At 41.0% G+C, this 20,205-nt stretch overlaps 2 protein-coding genes across 3 annotated transcripts; both read left to right on the forward strand.

Moving 5' to 3' along the window:
• Window positions 1–295: 295 nt before the first annotated feature.
• BRIX1 (biogenesis of ribosomes BRX1) lies at window positions 296–4,971 on the forward strand. Its single transcript, XM_057364660.1, has 10 exons — window positions 296–510; window positions 1,227–1,338; window positions 1,746–1,789; window positions 2,385–2,455; window positions 2,818–2,867; window positions 2,968–3,041; window positions 3,138–3,188; window positions 3,492–3,593; window positions 4,116–4,244; window positions 4,572–4,971. The coding sequence occupies exons 1-10, from the start codon at window positions 334–336 to the stop codon at window positions 4,839–4,841; spliced, it is 1,080 nt and encodes a 359-aa protein (XP_057220643.1). The 5' UTR covers window positions 296–333; the 3' UTR covers window positions 4,842–4,971.
• Window positions 4,972–6,883: 1,912 nt separating this feature from the next.
• On the forward strand, window positions 6,884–19,368 carry DNAJC21 (DnaJ heat shock protein family (Hsp40) member C21). 2 transcript variants are annotated; one of them, XM_057364662.1, is made up of 12 exons: window positions 6,884–7,037; window positions 7,171–7,264; window positions 8,099–8,222; window positions 9,108–9,230; window positions 12,202–12,506; window positions 13,681–13,832; window positions 14,163–14,250; window positions 14,491–14,649; window positions 15,286–15,325; window positions 17,170–17,360; window positions 17,741–17,816; window positions 18,819–19,368. In XM_057364662.1, exons 1-12 carry the CDS (start codon window positions 6,941–6,943, stop codon window positions 18,981–18,983), a joined length of 1,614 nt encoding a protein of 537 aa, XP_057220645.1. In that variant the 5' UTR covers window positions 6,884–6,940; the 3' UTR covers window positions 18,984–19,368. The 2 variants fall into 2 exon arrangements, with proteins under 2 accessions (XP_057220645.1, XP_057220646.1); XM_057364663.1 differs by having other exon boundaries at window positions 17,744–17,816.
• The last annotated feature ends 837 nt before the right edge of the window (window positions 19,369–20,205 follow it).

Raw genomic sequence — 20,205 nt, forward strand, 5'->3', positions numbered from 1 at the left:
GAACACGGCCGGACAGAGGGAGCACGGCCGGACAGAGGGAGCACGGCCGGACAGCGGGAACACGGCCGGACAGCGGGAGCACGGCCGGACAGCGGGAACACGGCCGGACAGCGGGAGCACGGCCGGACAGAGGGAACACGGCCGGACAGCGGGAGCACGGCCGGACAGGGGGAGCACGGCCGGAACGGAGACACCGCAGGCAGAACACAGGAAATGGAAGCAGAGCACAGCAACACCGCGCACAGAGAATGCGATCGCAGGAAGTGAGCTCACGGGAACGGGAGCACGGGAAGTGTGACCCGGGAAGTGGAACACGCGGGCAGGGAGCGCGGCATGGCGTGCGGCCCCATGGCGGCCAAGAGGAAGCGTGGAGCGCTGGCTGCTGCGGGGAAGGCGAAGCGCCCCAGGAGAGCCCCGARCGCGGGCGAGGCGGTGCCGGAGGGAGCCCCGCACCAGCGGGAGCAGAGCAGCCCGCCGCAGGAGTACAGCATCCCGCCGCCCGTGTCCCAGGTACCGCCGCTCCTTCCGTGCGGGGCTCGGGCTGTCTGAGGGAACGCGGCTGATAAGCCACGRCAAAGGGGTTTATTCGTAATTCTTTATAATCCCGTGTGTTGTTTCCCTGAGAATACGCGAAGAGTGCAATTCTGGTCCGTGTCGATAAGATTTGTTACCCCAATCTCAGAAGTATTTGAAAGAGTTGGGTAATTGTGTTGTATACAGAGGATGTATGAAAATTGTGCCTGCTTCACTTAGGAATCAGCCGGAGACGGTTTCGGCAATTGTGTTTGCTTACGAGGAAAACGTAAAGAACCGCGTGTAAACCTAAAATTTCGCAATATGCCTATCGACAGTAAAATCCCGGGCTGTGCTCTGGAGCTGTACCTGGAGCTCATTTTGGAGGAAAATAACGAGTGCCTTTTGTGAATAAACGATGCACGTGACTTTTTAATACTCTGGTGGGAGTGAAAGTCTGTGCCTGGGAGCATACGATGAAGACTATTCGTCCTGTAAAAGCAGTGCCCTCCCTATTCTACAGGGAAGTCACCACTCTTGCTGAGAGGGTGGTTTTGTCTGGGTAGGTAGATAAAAAGGAAGGTTCTCTCTGTATTTACTATATTTACAGTCCAAACTTCTATTTTTGCTGCATTGTAACAGTATTAAGGATAGAAGTTGTAACAGTATTAAGGATAGAAGTTTCTCAAATAACTGTTATGTCTTTTTTCTAGGGCAAATGGAAAAACAAGGAGCGAGTGCTGATATTCTCCTCTCGTGGAATTAACTTCAGAACAAGGCACCTAATGCAGGACTTAAGGACATTGATGCCTCATTCCAAAGCAGGTAGGCTTAAACATAATTCCTAACTTTTATTTGGAGARTACTTCTAAGCCTAGAGCTGCTAGGAGCTTATTCTTTTATTTTTTAAAGATATCCAATATGGAAGTGCTTTGATGAAACTTTCATCTGAAACAAACACCAAGCCCCTTTTGAGGCAACAAGTACAGCAATTGTTGTATCTTAATTTCTGGGRAATGAATCCTATGGCATCAGTCTTGAACCTAAGCAGTTAGTTTTGTTGCTGTGTTTATTTATTCCATAGCATGGCAGAAACGATTTGATAGTTGATCTTTCATATATAAACTAGCAACATTTTTATGAAAGGATTGACTGTTAAAAAATTCTTCCAAATCTATTAAATCTATTAAATTTGCTTTCCAGCCTTGTAAATATTGTTTTTTGTCTTCCAGATACGAAAATGGACCGTAAAGACCAGTTATTTGTAATCAATGAGGTAATCAAGGAATTATCTAGTGCTTCTTTATTTTACTTTCTAAGGAAATTCAGTGTGCAAAGAAAAGGACAACCAAGTTCAAAGGATCTCATACTAGTTACAGGAGTGGTGTAACTCCATAGACAAAAATTACTGATATTCAAAAAGCACTCAAGTTTAAACATAAAGTTGAAAAAAAAAAGAAAAAAGAAAACCAGAATGAAACTTTTAATTAGATGCAGATTTTCATAATGAAGAAATAAAGCATGATATGCTTTTCTGTGTAGGTGAAAGGTGTAGTACAGCTTATACTTGAATAATACAGGACACAAATAGGCACCCAAACCCAATGTAGTAGGACACTGGTAGTTCTGAACTTAGAACCAAATGTCTCAGCTCTTGCTCTTGTGTTTATATTCTGGAGAGCTAAGCAGGTTGTTTGTAGCTTTAATGAAGTTATTACTCCTTGTAATAATTTGGGGATCAGTAGGTGTCATTTAATAAGACAAGATCTTTTGCATTTTGGAGAGGGAAAAATATTAGAGATGAATGTGGAAAGTTTTCAAAAATGTCTTCAGAATGTTTGTAAACAGCTAATTTGATGTGTCTTGTGTAGGTGTGTGAAATGAAAAACTGCAGTAAGTGCATCTTTTTTGAAGCCAAAAAGAAACAGGATCTCTACATGTGGTAAGGAAATGTTGTATGTTGTTATATTTAGTTTCATAACTCAAGTTTTCTACTGTAATAGTAAAGATGCTTGAAAAAGTGTTGCTTAGTTAAGTCTGTTCTAATATCGTACTTCTGTGGATAGTGCAAATTTACAATGCGTGATCAGCTTTTGGAGATGGTTTGCAGAAGTATTTTACAAAAATTTTTAGAAAGCAGGTGTTCATGAGCATGTTAAAGGARCTAAATACTAATATAAAAGTGACAGAAACTACTTCAGTACAGAAATAACTGGTCGGGGTGTAGTGTGGAAATTTAGCAAATCTTCTGGCTGCTACGTAACTTTTTTCTTTTCTCTCTCGCCCACCACCTGTCCTCTGCAGGCTTTCAAACACACCACAGGGACCATCTGCTAAATTCTTGGTGCAGAATGGTAAGCTGCTTGACATTTTTCTGTTTGTACTCTTCCTACTTTGTCTGAAAAGTTTTCTAATAGTAGTAAAATAACTTTTTTTTGAAAAAAATCACTGTAGTTCACACATTGGCTGAATTGAAGATGACAGGAAATTGCCTAAGAGGTTCAAGACCCCTTTTGTCTTTTGATCCAGTAAGTACAGGTTTTATTTCATTGAATATTTTTATTTTCTTTGTATGWCTATTGCATTTAGCCTTATGTGTAAAATCACATTTTTATTCTTTGTAGATATTTGAYCGGGAGCCACACTATGCCCTGCTAAAAGAATTGTTTATTCAGGTCAGTCTGTAGTTCTGCTGTCCAGTGTTTATTCACTGGAAATGTTTTTTTAGTCACGTACTTAAAAATTGCAAGTGTTTTTTTCAAGTAGCAGTTSTATACTTCTGAACTTTGAAAAGATCACAAAGAATCGGGAGCATATTCTTAGCATGACTCAAGACACTTGTTCTTAAGTATGTTCTTAAGTATTATGAAATGTAATCTGGGTTTGGGATCTTAATAACTTAAAAGGAATTTCAGATGGGTCATTTATGTTTGACTTCTTAAATTGCAGATACTCAGAAATACTGGTTTTTATTGCAGATTTTTAGCACACCTCAGTACCACCCCAAAAGCCAGCCCTTTGTCGATCATGTTTTCACCTTCACCGTTACTGAYGAAAGGATCTGGTTTCGCAATTACCAGGTCAGTGATCTCTCTTGGCTCTTTAGAAGAAGCTTAGGGGAGTAGTTTCATATCAAATCCATTACCTAAAATAAAATGAGAAGAATCATTATTATTGTGCAGAATATGCCAGCCCCTAGTGCTTGCAGATTGAGTGTCCTGAAATGACTTACCTCCTTCCATATCCTTGGAGAGATCTGGTTCACTCAGTTTGCATTCAGTGAGTTGTGATTCTGCGATGGATATCTTGGTAGCAGGAAATACTACCAAAAGTCTAAACTCTGTATTTTAGCCTAAACTGCTGCTTTGACCTAAAGTGAGCTGGAGCTTACTTTCTGTAGAAGGAATTCACAAATACCTAGTACTTAAAARCTTGCTTGAATTTAAAAGAACTGCTTTATGAACAGAACTGGGTTCATACAAATCTAGTTAATTGGTTTCTCTGCCACTTTATTTGGATTTAATTCTGTTGTGTATTACCATATGCAAGATGCCTACAAACTCAATCTATGAGAAATGGAGAACATTTTCTTTTTATTGCAGATAATAGAAGAAGATGCATCTCTAGTAGAAATTGGGCCTCGTTTTGTCCTAAACCTGATAAAAATCTTCCAAGGTAGCTTTGGAGGACCAACTCTGTATGAAAATCCTCATTACCAATCCCCAAATATGGTAAGCAGYTCTGTGTTTGTTTTCTCTTTCACTTAGCAACTAATTTGAGAGCCAGTTTTAGAGTTACTCTGTGCAGGAGAATCAAGTGTGCCTTTCCCCATAACCCTTTGCAGAAAAGAGTGCCCTAAACTGATGACACTTTGAAAACAGAGTAATGCCATCTCTGAAATCATTAAATGAATGCAAAAATCATGTCACTGAAAAGATGGGATTACACTGAAGATCTTGACCATTAAGCAGAGAAATTACCATTTTTTTCTTTGATAYAGTATTTCTTCCATATTGCTTATTTGAAACGTGGTGAAATTTAAATTCTTATTTTTACAGCATCGCCGGCTGCTAAGATTGTCAGTGGCAGCTAAGTTCAGAGAGAAGCAGCAAGTGAAAGAAGTGCAAAAGATTAAGAAAAAAGGGACTAAGGTCCTTGTTGAAGAAGATCCTACCGAGGTGGTCTTTGAAACTCCAGCTGAAGAAAAGCCAGTGGAAATACAGCTTGTGAAACCAGAGTCAAAGCCAATTGTTAAAGATAAAAAGAAACTACGCAAAATTCAGAGGAAGAAGCAAAAAAAGCTATTCAGAACTGAAGGATCTGCATAGATGTTACAAGGGATAATACTTGATAGAGTGTCAACTGAATATTGTAAATATTTCAATTTACATTGTACAGACAAACATGTCTGAACTTCATTTTTTGAGTAAATAAGCATACATTTCTTTCTAAAGATTGAGTTTGCATTTTTTTACTGTCTTCTAGGATTCTGGGTTTTGAAACATAACATGGCATCCCGTTAAACCTGGCCTTAAACACTTTCTRGGATTGGGATTCCATCYACAGCTGCTCTGGACAACTTGTTCCAGTGYATCACCACTTCACAATRGAGAYTTTTKTTYCTAATATCTGCAATCTGATTCCAAGAAACTCTTGACTGATTTTAAGGAATAGTTACAGACCTCTCTGGGGCTGTTTCTTTATTATATAACCTTTAATCTAGTTCACAGTTCTGACCTCGTGACCTGTTTTTTCCACTGACTAGTTCTGCCTCCCTGTGCACTCCCCCAAAATTTCTTGTGTTTCAAGGTCTTGCTTTTGCTGTTTTTGCAAACAATTTGAGTCCTCTGTTTCAATTTCCAGCATTGTAGTGCTGAAAAGACACAGCTGGCTCGTGAGAAAGTTAACCTTCCATCCATCAGAGCAAAGGAAACCTCGTATAACTTCTGCAAATAACTTCTGCAATAAGGTGATCTGTGTGCCATATGATTGGAAAGAAAGACTGGTGGATACAGCTATGTGCTCAGTTCGTGTGTCTAATATAGTCACAGCTGAGTTGGAAGGGACTCCCATGAGGGTCATTGAGTCCAATTTAACTCCTTGCAGACCCATGTAATACTTAAAATGACTAAGGTCATCATCCAGATCGTCATTAATTCTTGACGGGTTTGGTGTCATGACCCCTTCCCTGGGAACTGACCACTCTGGGGTGAAGAACCTTTTGGTGTCCCGCCTGAACTTTCCCTGACATGCTTTTGTGGTTTAACTCCAGCTGGCAACTCAGCCCCACAGAACTGCCTGCTTACTCTCCCTGGWGGGATGGGGAAGAGAATCAGAMGGATAAAAGTGAAGACTTGTAAGCTGAGATAAAGTTTTAACAGGCAAAGCAAAAACCCGTGTGCAGAAGTAAAGCAAAACAAGGAATTGTTTAAGGCCAGGTTGATTAGACACTAAGATCAGGACCTCCAGAGCGCTGTCTTGATCCAAAACTCTCTTCATGTGGTACCCACTGATACACACTTATCTAGAGAAAAATACAGCTTGGGCCACCTCTAAGATCTCAGAAGAGCAGAGGCATGAAAAAAAAGCTACCTTGAGAATGAATGCTGTGCTGATGTGCCTCTGGGCTGCTTAGCACCCACAAGAAGCAGAAATATGTCTATCCAAAATAGTGAGACCAACAGGACTAGGGGAGTGATCTTTCTACTGTGCTTGGCACTGGTGAGGTCACACGTCTAGTCCTGTGTTCAGGTCTGGAGCTCTCAATTCAGGAAGGACTTTGAGGTGCCGGAGCAAGGCCAGAAAAGGGCAAAGAAGCCGGTGAAGCACAATAAAGCCTGGAACACAAATGTTAAGAGGAGCAGGGATGTTCATCCTGGAGAATGGGAGGCTCAGGGGAGACCTTATTGCTCTCTACAGCCCCGAAAGGAAATTGTGGCTAGGCTGGGGTCAGCCTTTTCTCTGAAGCAACTGGCAATAGGACAAGAGGATACACAGCCTTAAGCCGTGCCAAGGGAGCTTTACGTCGGACATTAGGAGTAATTTCTTCACAGAAAGGGTGATTAGACACCGGAATGGGCTGTCCAGCGAGGTGGTGGAGTCACTGTCCCTAGAGGTATGTAAGAAAAGCCTGGATGTGGCACTCAGTGCCGTGATCTGGTTGACACGGTGGTGTTGGGTCACAGGTTGAGCTCGATGATCTCGGAGATCTTTTCCACCSTCACTGATTCTGTGAATTCCATCCCAAGGTGTCCGGTTACTCCGGGCCGGGTTCAGGCGCCCAGGCGCTGCCGGCAGCCGGTGACACCGAGCAGGTCCCGCCCCTCCCGCCTCGCTCCTCCCGCTGCCGGCCTCGCTCCTCCCGGCGCGGGGCGGTGGTGCCCGGTTCCCCGGTGTCCCCGCCCCGCCGGCCGCCGCCGCCATCGCCATGAAGTGCCACTACGAGGTGCTGGGCGTGAGGCGCGACGCCGCCGAGGAGGAGCTGAAGCGGGCGTACCGCCGGCTGGCGCTGCGCTGGCACCCGGGTACGGCCCGGGCCCGGCCCCGAGCGGCGTGGGGGCACCGCGCTGTCGCCTGGCTCSGAGCCGGGGGCGGCGGGGCGGCTGCTGCCGCCGAGCCTTACCGCCGCTGACACGGTTTCGTTAAATTGTCCCGCAGATAAAAACCTCGAGAACGCGGAGGAGGCGGCGGAGCAGTTCAAGTTGATCCAGGCGGCGTACGACGTGCTCAGCGACCCACAGGARCGGGCCTGGTGAGCGGCGCTTGGCCTGGGAGAGGCTGATCAGCCTTGGCTGTGCCASGGCTTGTCCTGTGCTGCCCGTGGGCATCCGTGGGCTGGAGCAGCCGCTTGGCTTTGGCTTTTGTAAGAGTTGAGAGCCATGCAGCCCCTGAGGGAGGCACGGCTCCGCACTTTCCGCGTGGTGTGCCGGGAGCTGATGGCTGCTGGGCCCCGAGCAGCGCCCCGCCGCAGCCGGGCTGGCCTGCTGCCTCCTCCCCGGGCAGGGAACGGCGTGCACAGCCTGGGTGCTCCTCTGCTCAGCCCTCGGGCCTTGGGCAGTGCATACAGGTGTTCAGGCTTTCACTGAAACACACACATCTCTGAGGGGTTGTTACTCTTAAGTATTCTGTGTAGCTTGTTTTTCACATGGGCTGAAGCATGTGCCAGATTATATGGCTAAACCCACCTGTAGTGAGTTTGTTCTTCTTGAAAATACAGTACTGTTTTTCAGCTTTTATATGCTAATGTGTGATTTAGGCGGGTTTTTTTGAGTGTGTGTAAGTAGTGGGTGATTTAAATAATGTCCTACCCGTTTCTGAAAGCTTGTTGATACATGTTGCTCAAATGTGATTGATTGGTAGCTGGCTATCAAGAAATCTGTAGATACTGCAGATAAATAGTAAACTAAAGGTCAAGAGAGAATATTTACTGAGTCTSTCATGTTTTTCTCTCTGAAGACTATGTGTGAGAGACAAATTAGAGGCAGTGGGTTAAGCTATATAGTGATGTGATAGGTGTACAGTGTTAGTTTATCAGCACTGAGGAGTGTTCTGTGTCTACATTCTTGATGCTGTGAATTTTTTCTAGGTATGATAATCACAGGGAGGCTCTGCTGAAAGGGGGAGTCGATGGAGACTATCAAGATGATAGCTTAGATCTGCTGCATTACTTCACTGTTAGCTGTTACTCTGGATATGGGGATGATGAAAAGGTAATGAGTTAATTAATCTTTAATGAATCAGTTTAAATTCCACTATAAACATTGGTATTTATTTTGTGTTTATGTTATATGTAGAATTGTTAGCATAGTTTATGCAAATCTAAGACAAAATTTATGCTGRATGTATAGGGAAGCTTTAATTCCTGCATATTGTCCAACAATGACTTAATTGTAATGTCCAGCTATGCCATACAGCTACAGATGTATATATATTATTTTTTTATCTTATGTAGTGAAGCATTCCAGGACTTTGCAATATCATYTGTTTATTCAGAAATACTTTTATCAAGCTAGAATGCTTAAAACTACAAAAAAGCAATGCAAAAACTGTCCTCAGGGAAGGTGTGCTTCCTGTAATTGAATTCCATATTGGATTTTTTAATTCCCTGTTAGATTTCAAAATACTCACCATATATTAAAAAGGTTGATGTGATTAGAAAAGCCTCCACCAGAGAAAGTGCTTACCTTCTTGGTGTTACTGTACTAGGAGTCAGTAACATATTAATTTAGAAAAAGATAGGTTATATAATCGTGAATTTTGTATCTGGAGCTTCCACAAAACTTGGTCCCATGTAACTAGAAACTTATCAGCATCYCCAGCATATGGAAACTTTTTCTCTTGAAATTTATATTTGGCTACAGGTGCGAGAGAGACAGAGACTCCACAAAGGAGTTAGAAATAAAAGGCATGTGTGATGATGGAACTTTGTTAAGTAGGGTCTTGTTCTAGTGCCTAGAGCAAGTGCTTACAAGGCCTTTACCCTGGTTTTGAKTTGCTCTTGCAGAGTAGCAACATTTCTCTAAAACACGCTGCTGAACATGAGCATTTGTACATCTGTTATTGACCCATGCAAAATACTTATTTATTCATTTCAGGGATTCTTTACAGTCTATCGACAAGTTTTTGAGAAGATTGCAAAGGAAGAGTTGGAATACATGACCCAGGAAGATATTGAAGAATTCCCTATGTTTGGATATTCCCATAGTGACTATGATACGGTAAGGRCAAGTGCAAAACTGACCCAAAGGTAATGGAGTTAAATCATTACTTTGTCCCAAATGAAAGGCTCCTGCTGATCTGTGCAGTGAATACAAACTCATGTATCTGTGGTTATTTTCTGCTGTTGTAAAACATTAATGTAAAGGAAGTGCTTGTGCTCTGATTCATAATATTTAGGTGAATTAAAATTGGTGTTTCCAGTTGGRCTATAGTATTAGTCAGGCCTGTAAGGATGAGTTATCAGAGAAATACTTTATAGGGCCACCCATCAATTATGCCAATGGAACTTAAGTGTAGTGCAACACCTGTAAAGCAAAAGAGTGGATGTTTTCTTTGCTTTCTGATGAGAGTACTTTACCAGTGTTTAACATAACTTGCATTATAGAAAGGGGTATTGAGCTAATTGTTTTTCCAATAATATGTAGTACCTTGCCTCATATAGGAAAATTGCAAAGCACTTAGTGCACAGCACRGCCTTCAGCAAATAGGAGATGAGGTGGTTGAACTGCAGAGTAGGTTTCCATTATGATTACATTATCATCTGCAATTAGCTTGTGGTGGAATTTGATTCAGAAAACATGGCATGCATTCCTCTCTGAARCAAGAAAAGAAAGTGTATGGGGACTTGAATTACTTGAATTCTTGTCATCTGGTTTGCGAACTATTGGTTATAAACTCTCAGACACAGGATTTTTTTTTTAAGGTAACGAGTATTTCTGTGTAGAAATTAAATAATGACATAATACACTTCCCCTACGGAATAACTGCACAGAATGAAGTGCACTCAAATGTTGCTCCTAGTCTGGTACTTCTGTAACCTTTCCTGTATGGCTAATTATTTATGAAATTTTCATTGATTCATACCTTAAAAGTTCGTAGCTTCAATGGCACAAAACTTGGCTGGAGTTGGAAACAAAAGTTATGAGTCAGACTTCTTAAAAAGTTCTTAAAAAAATTTGGCTTTTTGGGTATGAGGAGAATTTACAGGATGGCTTAACAAGTGGAAATCTTTCCCAGGGAGAATATATATATGTCTCTGAACCAGGTAAAATCCACCTTCCAATGTAGTTACCTTGAAACATCTTTCGAAAACTGCTTGTTTTGAGGCCGTGGGATAGATATGATTATAGACTCAAAATAGTTTCAGTGCTTCGGTCAATTAATAATTGCAAAATGGCTGGAATTCTAGTACCAGCGTGCTTTGACAACTTGTTCATGCTATTCTGGAAGCAAAGTCCTCCCTTTTCTCCCCGAGGGATTCACAGAGATATTTTATATGAAACAGCCTCTGTTAAGTATAAAGCTAATTTCCCTTGTTGTCTTAGATTCAGACAGAGATTACACTGTCAGAGGATTCCAGCATTGCAGTGCTAAATTCTCAACAGGAGTATAATGGGAAAAGAGTTTAGAAGTGAGCTACAAAAACACTACAAAGGTGTCAAAATCTGTGATGTGAATGCTCCTTGGCTTGATCTACTCTGTGAATTCAGAAGAAGCTCGAGAGGCAACTTAGTCAGTGCCAGGCAGCCAGGAAAGATTCTTAAGGCCATGAGTTCACAGGCTTTCATGTGAAGTCTTGTAGGTCAACTAGATGCAGAAACAAGGGCAGTCAGCTCCAAGTGTGAGTAGCAGGTGAAACAAAATCCACCTGGGAGTTCAGCTGCTACACAGGCTGCTGGACAATGCCAGAGATGTGCAGGTTGTTAAGGAAGCTGCTGAGAAGGGGCAGTCTCACCTCATACACCTGGTGAAGGGGAGKATGATCCCTCTTACCAGCTGATGGCTGTGCATCCTTTTGCACAGAAATACCCTCTTCTGAAGCAGAAATCTGAGGTAGGTMGTCTAATCTCACTTAGGTTATTGGATGAAATATGAATGTTTATTGGTTATTTTTTATGATAGCAGAGAAAAACAGTAGTGACTTACTGACCAGAAATCACAGCCATGAACTTTGCATGTAGATAGGCTGCTGAAAGTTACTGTTGAGGTGTTGATGGTTGTAGTACCTGTGAATAACAATGGCAGAAGGAGAAGAGGACTCTCTAGAAGAAAACATGTTAAACCATTAGGTTAAATACTTCTRTGGGGCATCCCAAAATATGAACAGTGAGGGCATACAGGAATGACAGTAGTAAAAAGAAAGATTGATGGGGCAAGTAGTGTAAGAAAAGACCTTAGGCATATCTTCAGGCAAAATGCAGGAGGACAATAATTATTTGGAGAGAAATAAAGAACAAACCTATAGTAATTATTATGCCATGTTATTAGTTCAGCATTTACCCATGAATAGTAAAAGGGAGGAGAGAATAAGAGACAATTACTTACTTTTTCTTTTCAGTATGAAAGCTAGAGTGGATCATTTTAACCTACAGTCATGTMGTTTGCTTACAAAACAGGAATAAATGTATCTTCACGTGGCCTGTGGTTAAACTGTGCAAGTCACAGATCTTTGCTGTTGTATCATCAAGGCTATTCATTTCTGTCTTGCTCAGGAAGCAGAGAGAGTGTGCAGGGAAGAAATAGCTTTATGAGTTTGTATTTATTTTGCTGCTTTTTAAATGCTATTGCGATGTATGGCTGACCTCTGGTGTGGTATAATGTGGAGGTTTATAGTCCTATACCAGCTTGCAAGCAGCATGTCTGATTCTGATTGTGCTTTTCAGTTTGTGCTTTTCAGTTTGACAGGAGAAATACAGCRCAGCTCAGTAACTAGACACTAGTGTCAGCATGATCCAGTTTGCAGGGGGATATTTTTAGAAGATGTAGTTTGTAGTAGTTTACACAAGGTTGTTGAATTTACACACTTTCAAACTTCAGGGGTGATATTAGAGGTTTCTCTAAACCTTAATTGCTCTGAGGCAAAACTGTGTCTTTTATAGAAGTTCAGAACTCTTAAAAAAGTCCTGATTTATTTGTCTTGTTTTTGCATCCCCTGCTAAACAAGTGAGTAGTTACATTTTTTTCTTACAGGTAGTCCACCCGTTCTATGCATATTGGCAGAGTTTCTGTACTCAGAAAAACTTCGCTTGGAAAGAAGAGTATGACACACGACAAGCTTCAAACCGCTGGGAGAAACGAGCTATGGAAAAAGAGAACAAGAAAACGAGAGAGAAAGCAAGGAAAGAGAGGAATGAACTGATCCGTCAGCTAGTGGCTTTTATTCGTAAAAGAGATAAAAGAGTACAGGCTCACAGAAAACTTGTCGAAGAGCAAAATGCAGAAAAAACTAAGAAAGCAGAGGAATTTCGGAGGCAGCAGAAGCTCAAACAAGCCAAGTATGTAAATGTGGAATARTTTTTTTCTTTTTAAGCTGAAGAAACTATCCATGAGGATACAGTACAGACATAGATCTAATAGTAGCTCCACTTGCTCTTTTAAACATCTTTGAAAATCGTAGGTATTAATTTTGGTTTCAAGTCTGAGCTTTGTAAAACTCAAATGTTTGCATTGTACTGAATTGTAGAGATCTAAGATAACTAAGGAATGGTTATCTTAGCTGGRGAAATAAAATTGAATAGTTATCTTTGTTCCTTCAAAGAAAAAAGAATGTAAGTTTCAGAAGAAGGGAGAATAGGACTATGACAGCCTGGACTTAGATCGCTTTTATCTGCCTTGGAGCTGTACCTTCTAAAAAGAAAGAGGGAAAACTGAATTTAGCTTTGCCTCTCCTTCTACCTCTTTAGAAAGGACCCTTTCATTGCACTAAATGAAGTGTTGGATGTTTTTTTCAAAAACAGAAGGAGGTGGTTCCCTGAGTATAACCACAGTTTATTTCTTTCTACTGGAAGGACTGTTTGCCTGCACRTATGAGGGAGGAGCTTAAATCCTTATTAAGAGTGCACTTGCAAAATAACAGAATAATGTCTGTTATAACTGTCAAAATTATAACATATATGGCGTATATTATGTACTGTTTTTCAATATTTACATATACATTTTTACCCTTTAGGGACAGTAAAACAGAGTTAGGCATTTACTGATAAGTCGCTTGACAATTCTGAGGCCAAAAGCCAGCTAGAGCAAAATTCAGCTGTCCTGTGATCCCCAATTTGRTAACTTGGGTTGGGAAAACTGAACTGGTACATTCCCATAGCACACAGAAAAGGAGTAATGTGCTTGTGGATTTTGTTGTTCTGTATTGTTTGTTAATTGGATCTTAGAGCAGGATTGAGCTGACATCCTTACTGTCACCTTGATACTGACCATGCTGCACAGCATGTTCTGCCTGAAATTCGGCTGGGACCCATCTCTGCCTGCAGCGTAGAGGTGCCTACTGACATTACAAATTAATTCTGCTCAGATTTCCAATTGTTTACTCCATTATAGTAGGTTCAGAACTTACCTCGTGAAATACTTGAGATGAACAAGGTATCTTTAAGTAACCCTGTTCCTGTAGTTCCCATGGCCTGAAGTGGACACTGTGTAGAATTTACCGTATTCTACTTGCAGGCTTGCTGAGCAGTACAAAGAGCAGAGCTGGATAACAATGTCAGATCTGGAGAGAGAGCTGCGAGAGATGGAGGCACAATATGAAAAAGAATTTGGAGATGGATCAGGTGGTGAAGATGAATTAGAAGAACAGGAGACAAAAGGCGTTGAAGGTATGGTGTGKGGGGAGGTGATCTGTACTGAGTCACTGCAGTTTGAGTGTGGCTCACTTGGAGCCCAGATTCACAGTTCTGACTATAATGTAACTCACTGCCTCCCTCTGAGGGTACTTGGCTAGAGTTTCTCCCTCTGTGGTGTTTTCCTTTGAACGAACTGCCACTTTATTTATGCAAATGTCTGATTTGATGAGTTGATCTGTATCTGTCTGTGTGTCAGTAATACTGGAGAAATTGAATGTCAGTTCTGTGACTATTTTCTGGGGCTTAAAGAGCAACATGCTSAAAAATTGCTCATCTGACTTTGATCTCCACTGATTTCTTCAGACAAACTGAGTGATGAAACTGAAGAAGCTGAATTTGTTGATGGTCTGTACTGCCCTGCTTGTGACAAACTGTTAAAAACTGAGAAGGCGTAAGTGCTGGTGGTGTTGAGATTTGGGGGTGGGGGTGTTGGATTTTAGGTTCTTTAAAACTGCATTTTAAAGAACGTTGAACTTCACATAATGGTCAGTGTCATATTTTTAGTAGAGACATTGTCAGTGCAGAAACTTCCATACTTAGTAGAGCTGGATAATGGGTCTGTTATTTATTTATATGTAAATATAATGATGCTTGCTCAGGGCAACCTGTAGTAACAATCTGTTCTTCACAGCATGAAGAATCACGAAAAGTCAAAGAAACATCGAGAGATGGTATCACTGTTGCGACAACAACTGGAAGAGGAAGAAGGGAAATTTCCTGTGTCTTTGGATGATGCAGATGGAATACAGACCAAAGAGGAGGAAGAAACAGAAGACATGCCCAAACAGAAGTACTTCAAATCGGTTTTAATTTTATCATGATTCATGATTTACTAGATCTTGGTGGCTCTTAGAGGGAGCTTCTGATGACAGGCAGTTGCATTGCTCTTAGTATTGTGCAGTTTGGAATACTTCTTAGCATCAGAGTTCCAGTAAAACACATGCATTTGTATGACTGCATTTGAGTGCCATAGAACATTGGACTCTCATGTAACTTCTCAAAAGTTACATGCTAAGGAAAGGAAAAGTTTGTTATTTTTCTAGCAGAGGGATTTCCATAGAGCCAGTGCCTATTGATTTGGTACTTACTATCAGTTGATTGCTGGCATAAATGGAAAATGAGTGTGCTCAAAATCAGAATKGTTATACAACTTAGTTTTTTAAAACAGCCAGAGCATAATCCCATCTATCTTGCTAGTGTCTTTGGGTTTACTCTGAGCAGAATAAATTTTTTRCTGAATGCGATGAGTAGTTCAGTCGATGTGTTGTTTTCATTTCAGGTATGAGTAACTTTATTTTTGTGGCTACTGTCTCCCTAATATGTTAAGAGGATAAGAAAAAGAGTGAAGCTTGATAACCTTTTAGAAATTATACTAGGTTTTTTGGGTTTTTTATTAAAAAAGGTAAATTTTTAACTCTCTTTACAGACTCTCAAAGAAACAAAGGAAGAAACAGAAAACAATGAAGGTACATAGTCATAATGATACTCTGGGAACTTTACAACTCGGTTTTGTTTGTCTCCTAACATTATTTTTCTCTCCTGCAAAATAGGAGAACTTGAAATTCCACAGAATTTGAAGACTACTTAAAAATATTTTTAATTCTTCTTTGATGCCAGAATAAGTTTTATTAGACCAATTATAATAATATTTTATGATATAACATCATAGACCTCACTTAGTTCTGCCAGTGCAGATGCTAATGTGTGGTGCTGGCTGTAAAAACACTGCAATCTGAAGTATAAGAAAAAAAGATGGAAACAGGCAGATAGAGAGAATGCAAAGAATTTGTCARGAAGACCAGCAGTGGCCTTGGTGCATTAACAGCTCAGTTTGGTGGTCACTTCTGGCTTTAGTTGCAGGAGTTGTTATAATRTTTTATTTGTTAATCTCTAATTTAGAGGGCATCAAAAAGCCACTTTGTTGGCTACCTGCTGTCATTTTAACTGTTGGAACGAACACATCCATTCCACCTTTCTCTTGAACTGCCAACACAAGTAACACCAATCTGTTGTACTCCAGGATCTGAGTGTGTGTGATATGACAGATCTGTGCTGACAGCAGCAGGTAAAATTCACCCAAGTKCAAGCTGTTTCAGGCTTGAGTGACAGGAATGCCAGGGTCAGCAGGCTCTTCTGTCTGCCTTCCTCAAGCTTTAGCCCTTTCCTCTATTCCTCAGTGTAGCCTTGTTCCAGTGAGCTGTCTGTACCAGGTCCTGCCTTTTTCATGCTTTCCTCTCTAATTCCCTATTCTCTGTTCACCTTTTCTGCCCTCTCCCACTCCATCATTATCTCTTGTTGTTAAGAAACTTTCCTGATACYTTCAAGCAACTGAAGTTTCCTGGCTTCACATTGGCTAGTCCAGTTGCATATTTTGAGTCAGTATTGGCTTGACCTTCATGTTTCCGTGCAGGCCATGAGGCTTCAGTTAACTCCTTCCTCCTCTGAACAGAGGGGTCTGTTTGCATGGCAGAGGTGGCACAGATTCRCTGTGGCTCTGTTCCATCAGTTTGCTACAGCCTGGACAGTAGGTGCCACTCTTGCATAGCACAAGTTGCAGTCTTATGCTGAGACATCCTAACCTCCATCCTCTGCCAAATGTTGAATAGTTCAGGGAATCTCTATGGGTTTTATTCTCTTTTCCTGGAATCATTAGCCAAGTTTTTTTCAGGTAGCTGAGACTGTGCACACTAACGATGATAAGAGTTGCATTAATGTGATATTAGGTCAAATTTGTTATCCTGCTTTTGGGAGCTTTGCTGTTTTGCTTCAGACAGGGAGTTGTTATTTTGCCAAACTGCATATATTAAGTCTAATTTGGCACATGGAAAAGGCTGTCAGTATCTGTAATGTTAGGGAAGGAAAATACAGTGTGTCTATCTGATTTCAGTCAGCTCAGTTATTGTGGCTCAAGTGTCCTAATGCACTTGTCTGGCACAGAAAACTTTAGTCTAAATAATTAACCTTTTGTAAAGTTATAAGCCAAGCCATTATCTGTGAAATGAGGAATGGTAGTCAGAGCAGGATGAACCCTGTGTGTAATTAAAAGCTACCTTCATTCTCCTCTTCTGTGGTTTCAGAGGCTTTTTTATTGGTGTTTCTTCCCTTCACCACAGGTGGCCTCATCTTTCAAAACAGGAGAACTAAGGTTTTACCTGTTACAATCTCACTGAAAACACACAGTAAAATTAAGAGGGTCCATGGCTTTCTCTCCTCCCAATCCACCCATGTTTGAGGTAAATGAGTACAATACTATAAACATAGTCACTAACGAACTGAAAGTATTTAACTTGGATTTCTTCTGTTCGGACAGAGTTACGAGGACTCTTTTGATCAAAGTGCTGATGAGGAAACAGTTGAACAAAAGGAGGTGCCCAGCATGGAGAAGGACAGTGGCCCAACAGAGGAGTTGGTAGATGATGGCCAAAGATGTGCTGTGTCAGAGGACACAAACATTACAGATGATGTCAGTCAAGAGAATGAAACAAAAAGTGAAGCAAAAAGGTGTGTTGGGTTGCAACATTGCAGTCACTGTGTCATTCGGTGTCATGTTTGATACTGTCAGACGAGGACAGAGTTACTCAGAAATATGAACTCTGGGGCTGCTCACCAAACCTGGTTTGAATATATATGTTACTAAACAAGGAGTGTGGGAACTTCCTTGAAATTGCTATTTGACTGCAGATTGCTGTCATATCACTCCCCAGGAGCCGATTCAACATCTTGAGATTAATAATTGATTGTATTTTTTTTTATATACTTGTATTGTGTTGTGTGACACAAGAGCAGGAGAAAGCAGCAGAGACTGATTACTGAAAAACATCCAAAGCTTGTAAATGTTGAATGTTGCTGGGCACTGATCTTGGTTCCTCTTTGTCTGTTAGCAGCACTAAGCCTAAAGGGAAAAAAGCCAAAGAAGCAAAAAAGTCTGCTAAGGCATCTTCAGAGAGCTCAGCAACGGTATGTCAACTTACTTATGCTATTTAAAATGAAATAATAGAATTATGTTAAGGTTGGAAGGGACATGAAAGATCATATAGTTCCAGTAAACCACATTGCTCAAAGCCCATCCAGCCTGGCCTTGGACACTTCCAGGAATGAGATATCCACAACTTCTCTGGGCCAATGCCTTATCACCCTTACAGTGAAGAATTTCTTCCTAATGTGTAATCTAGACCTTCCCTCTGTGAGTTAAGACCATTGCCTGTTGTCCTGTCACTCTGCCTGTATAAAAAGTCCTTGTCTCTCTTAGAAGCCCTCTTAAGGCACTGGAAGTCTGCAATGAGTTCTCACTAGAGCCTTCTCTTAATCTCTCTCAGCCTGTCTTTATAGGAGGGGTAAAAGTTGGGTGTTATATTACTGCAAAGAAGGCTGTTTGGTCATCTCCACAAATTGTGCCCCTCTGATTTTAATAGAACTGGAACTTTGGCTCTTGTCCTCACAGAGAAATGCAGGACTAAGCTTCATTTCTAAGAGAGTTGCTAAAGTTCTGTATGCAAGGCAGTTCACATAAATCAAACAACTGAGGACAGAGCTGTTGTCACCCAGCAGGCGACAGGCAGTACTATTTGCATCTATCCCAATATTGATGCTTGCCAGAGAGCCAAACTTTGTATTAACTACAGCTAAGAGATTAAATTCACTATACCTTGGAGCCCAAAGAATTGCCTTTATGATCAAGTGAGATCAAAAGTATTCTTTCCTTTGAATTAGATTTGTAAGGCTTCTGTTCTTGTTCTTGGTTTCATTTAAAGTTCTTTGAAATTTCAAGGATTTATATTTGTAATTATTTTAAAAAAATATATGTGTTTAAATGTTAGTCAGTAATGGAGTATTGATAGAAACAAACAGCTTATTTACACTTCATTGTCAAAGAGAAACTGCGTACAAGAAATTGGTGTGTATTGCACTTACATATTCAATACGAATGTGAAGCATTCTGGGGTTTTTTTCTCATTGTAGAATGAAGTTCCCATCCACTGTGTAACCTGCAACTGTGTGTTTCCATCCCGAAATAAATTGTTTGAACACCTAAAAGCCACAGGACATGCAAGAGCAACAACGACACCAACTGTAAATGGAGCTGTGAATGCCAGAAACAAAAAAGAGAAACGTAAAAACAGATAGAATTTGCCACAGTGACAGTCTTCAGAATGATATTAACACTGTCCCAGAACTGAAACATGCACATTGCCTGTGTGTGGAGTTAAAGACAACAAGTGCCAGTTTGGGAAAAAAACGAAGATGCTACAAAAGGAATACTATCTTGTGAAGGAAACTGTTCTTTCTTCTGTTTTTAACAGCTCTCGTTTAATCATACGATGGATTGGTGGAATGGCACAGGCAGGGGCTCCTTCCCCCAACCATCTTGTCTGAAGCCTCTTACCCTGCAGCAGCTTTCATACCATGGGGGTGAAATAGTAACTCAAAGCTATTCATCTTGTGTTCCTGTAGAAACCTGCATGGATTAAGTACCCACACAGAGGAAATAATAAATTATTTTGACACTTGTCTTGCTGCTTTTCTTTCAGGGGGACTCAGCTCAGTAACAGGGCTGTGCTTAGTTGATGAGAACATTCTGCTTATAACACCAGCTTGTGGGTTTGGTCCCTCTATGGGCCTTTCATCTAAGAGCTGGGCTTGATGATTCTTGTGTATCCCTTCCAACTCAGAATATTCTGTTATTCTTTGATCCTCTGTCAAATATAAAACACTGCCATCTCCAAATTACTTAATTATATTAAGCAGCAGAGAGAAGGGAAGAAGTAAGATGACAAAGCTGTTTAATCAGTTTTGACAATTGCTATATGGTTTGGACCTGTACTTAACCATGGCAAATGTTTGGGGGAAAAAAGTCTAGGGGAACAGCCTTGCTGGGATAAGTGAGCGAGAAATAAATGAGTGACATGAATTAATTATTTTTTTATTTCTAAGGAAAAACACTGCACTTCTGTTTAAATACATAATCTACCTGATCTTGAGTAGCACTTAAAAAAGACGGTGGGATATCAACACCTGATTTTGGGAGTGGAATTGGGAACAGGCGTTGTCAATGCAGTTGGAGAGGGCAGTGCTCACAAAGGCTGTAGGATATTGTTGAGGACCCATGGAGGAAGATTTGGAGGCCTTGATGCTTTGTTACCCAAATTCCTCTGAAATACTGGCAGAATACTCTCCTCCCCCTCGAACTATTGATATGGTAATTTATTGAGTCAATGAATTTTTCAAATACTAAAATTGAAATAAAAGTAAAATGATAAATGTACACTTCTTGCTGACTGTCCACAACATCTGTTTTTTATTGGAAACTGAAGGAAGCAATGACCTTACACATTAAAAAAGTGATTTT

This window comes from Malurus melanocephalus, unplaced genomic scaffold (genome assembly GCF_030028575.1).
Source record: "Malurus melanocephalus ecotype Western Australia unplaced genomic scaffold, MMel_1.1 scaffold_41, whole genome shotgun sequence".
Lineage (NCBI taxonomy): Eukaryota > Metazoa > Chordata > Aves > Passeriformes > Maluridae > Malurus > Malurus melanocephalus.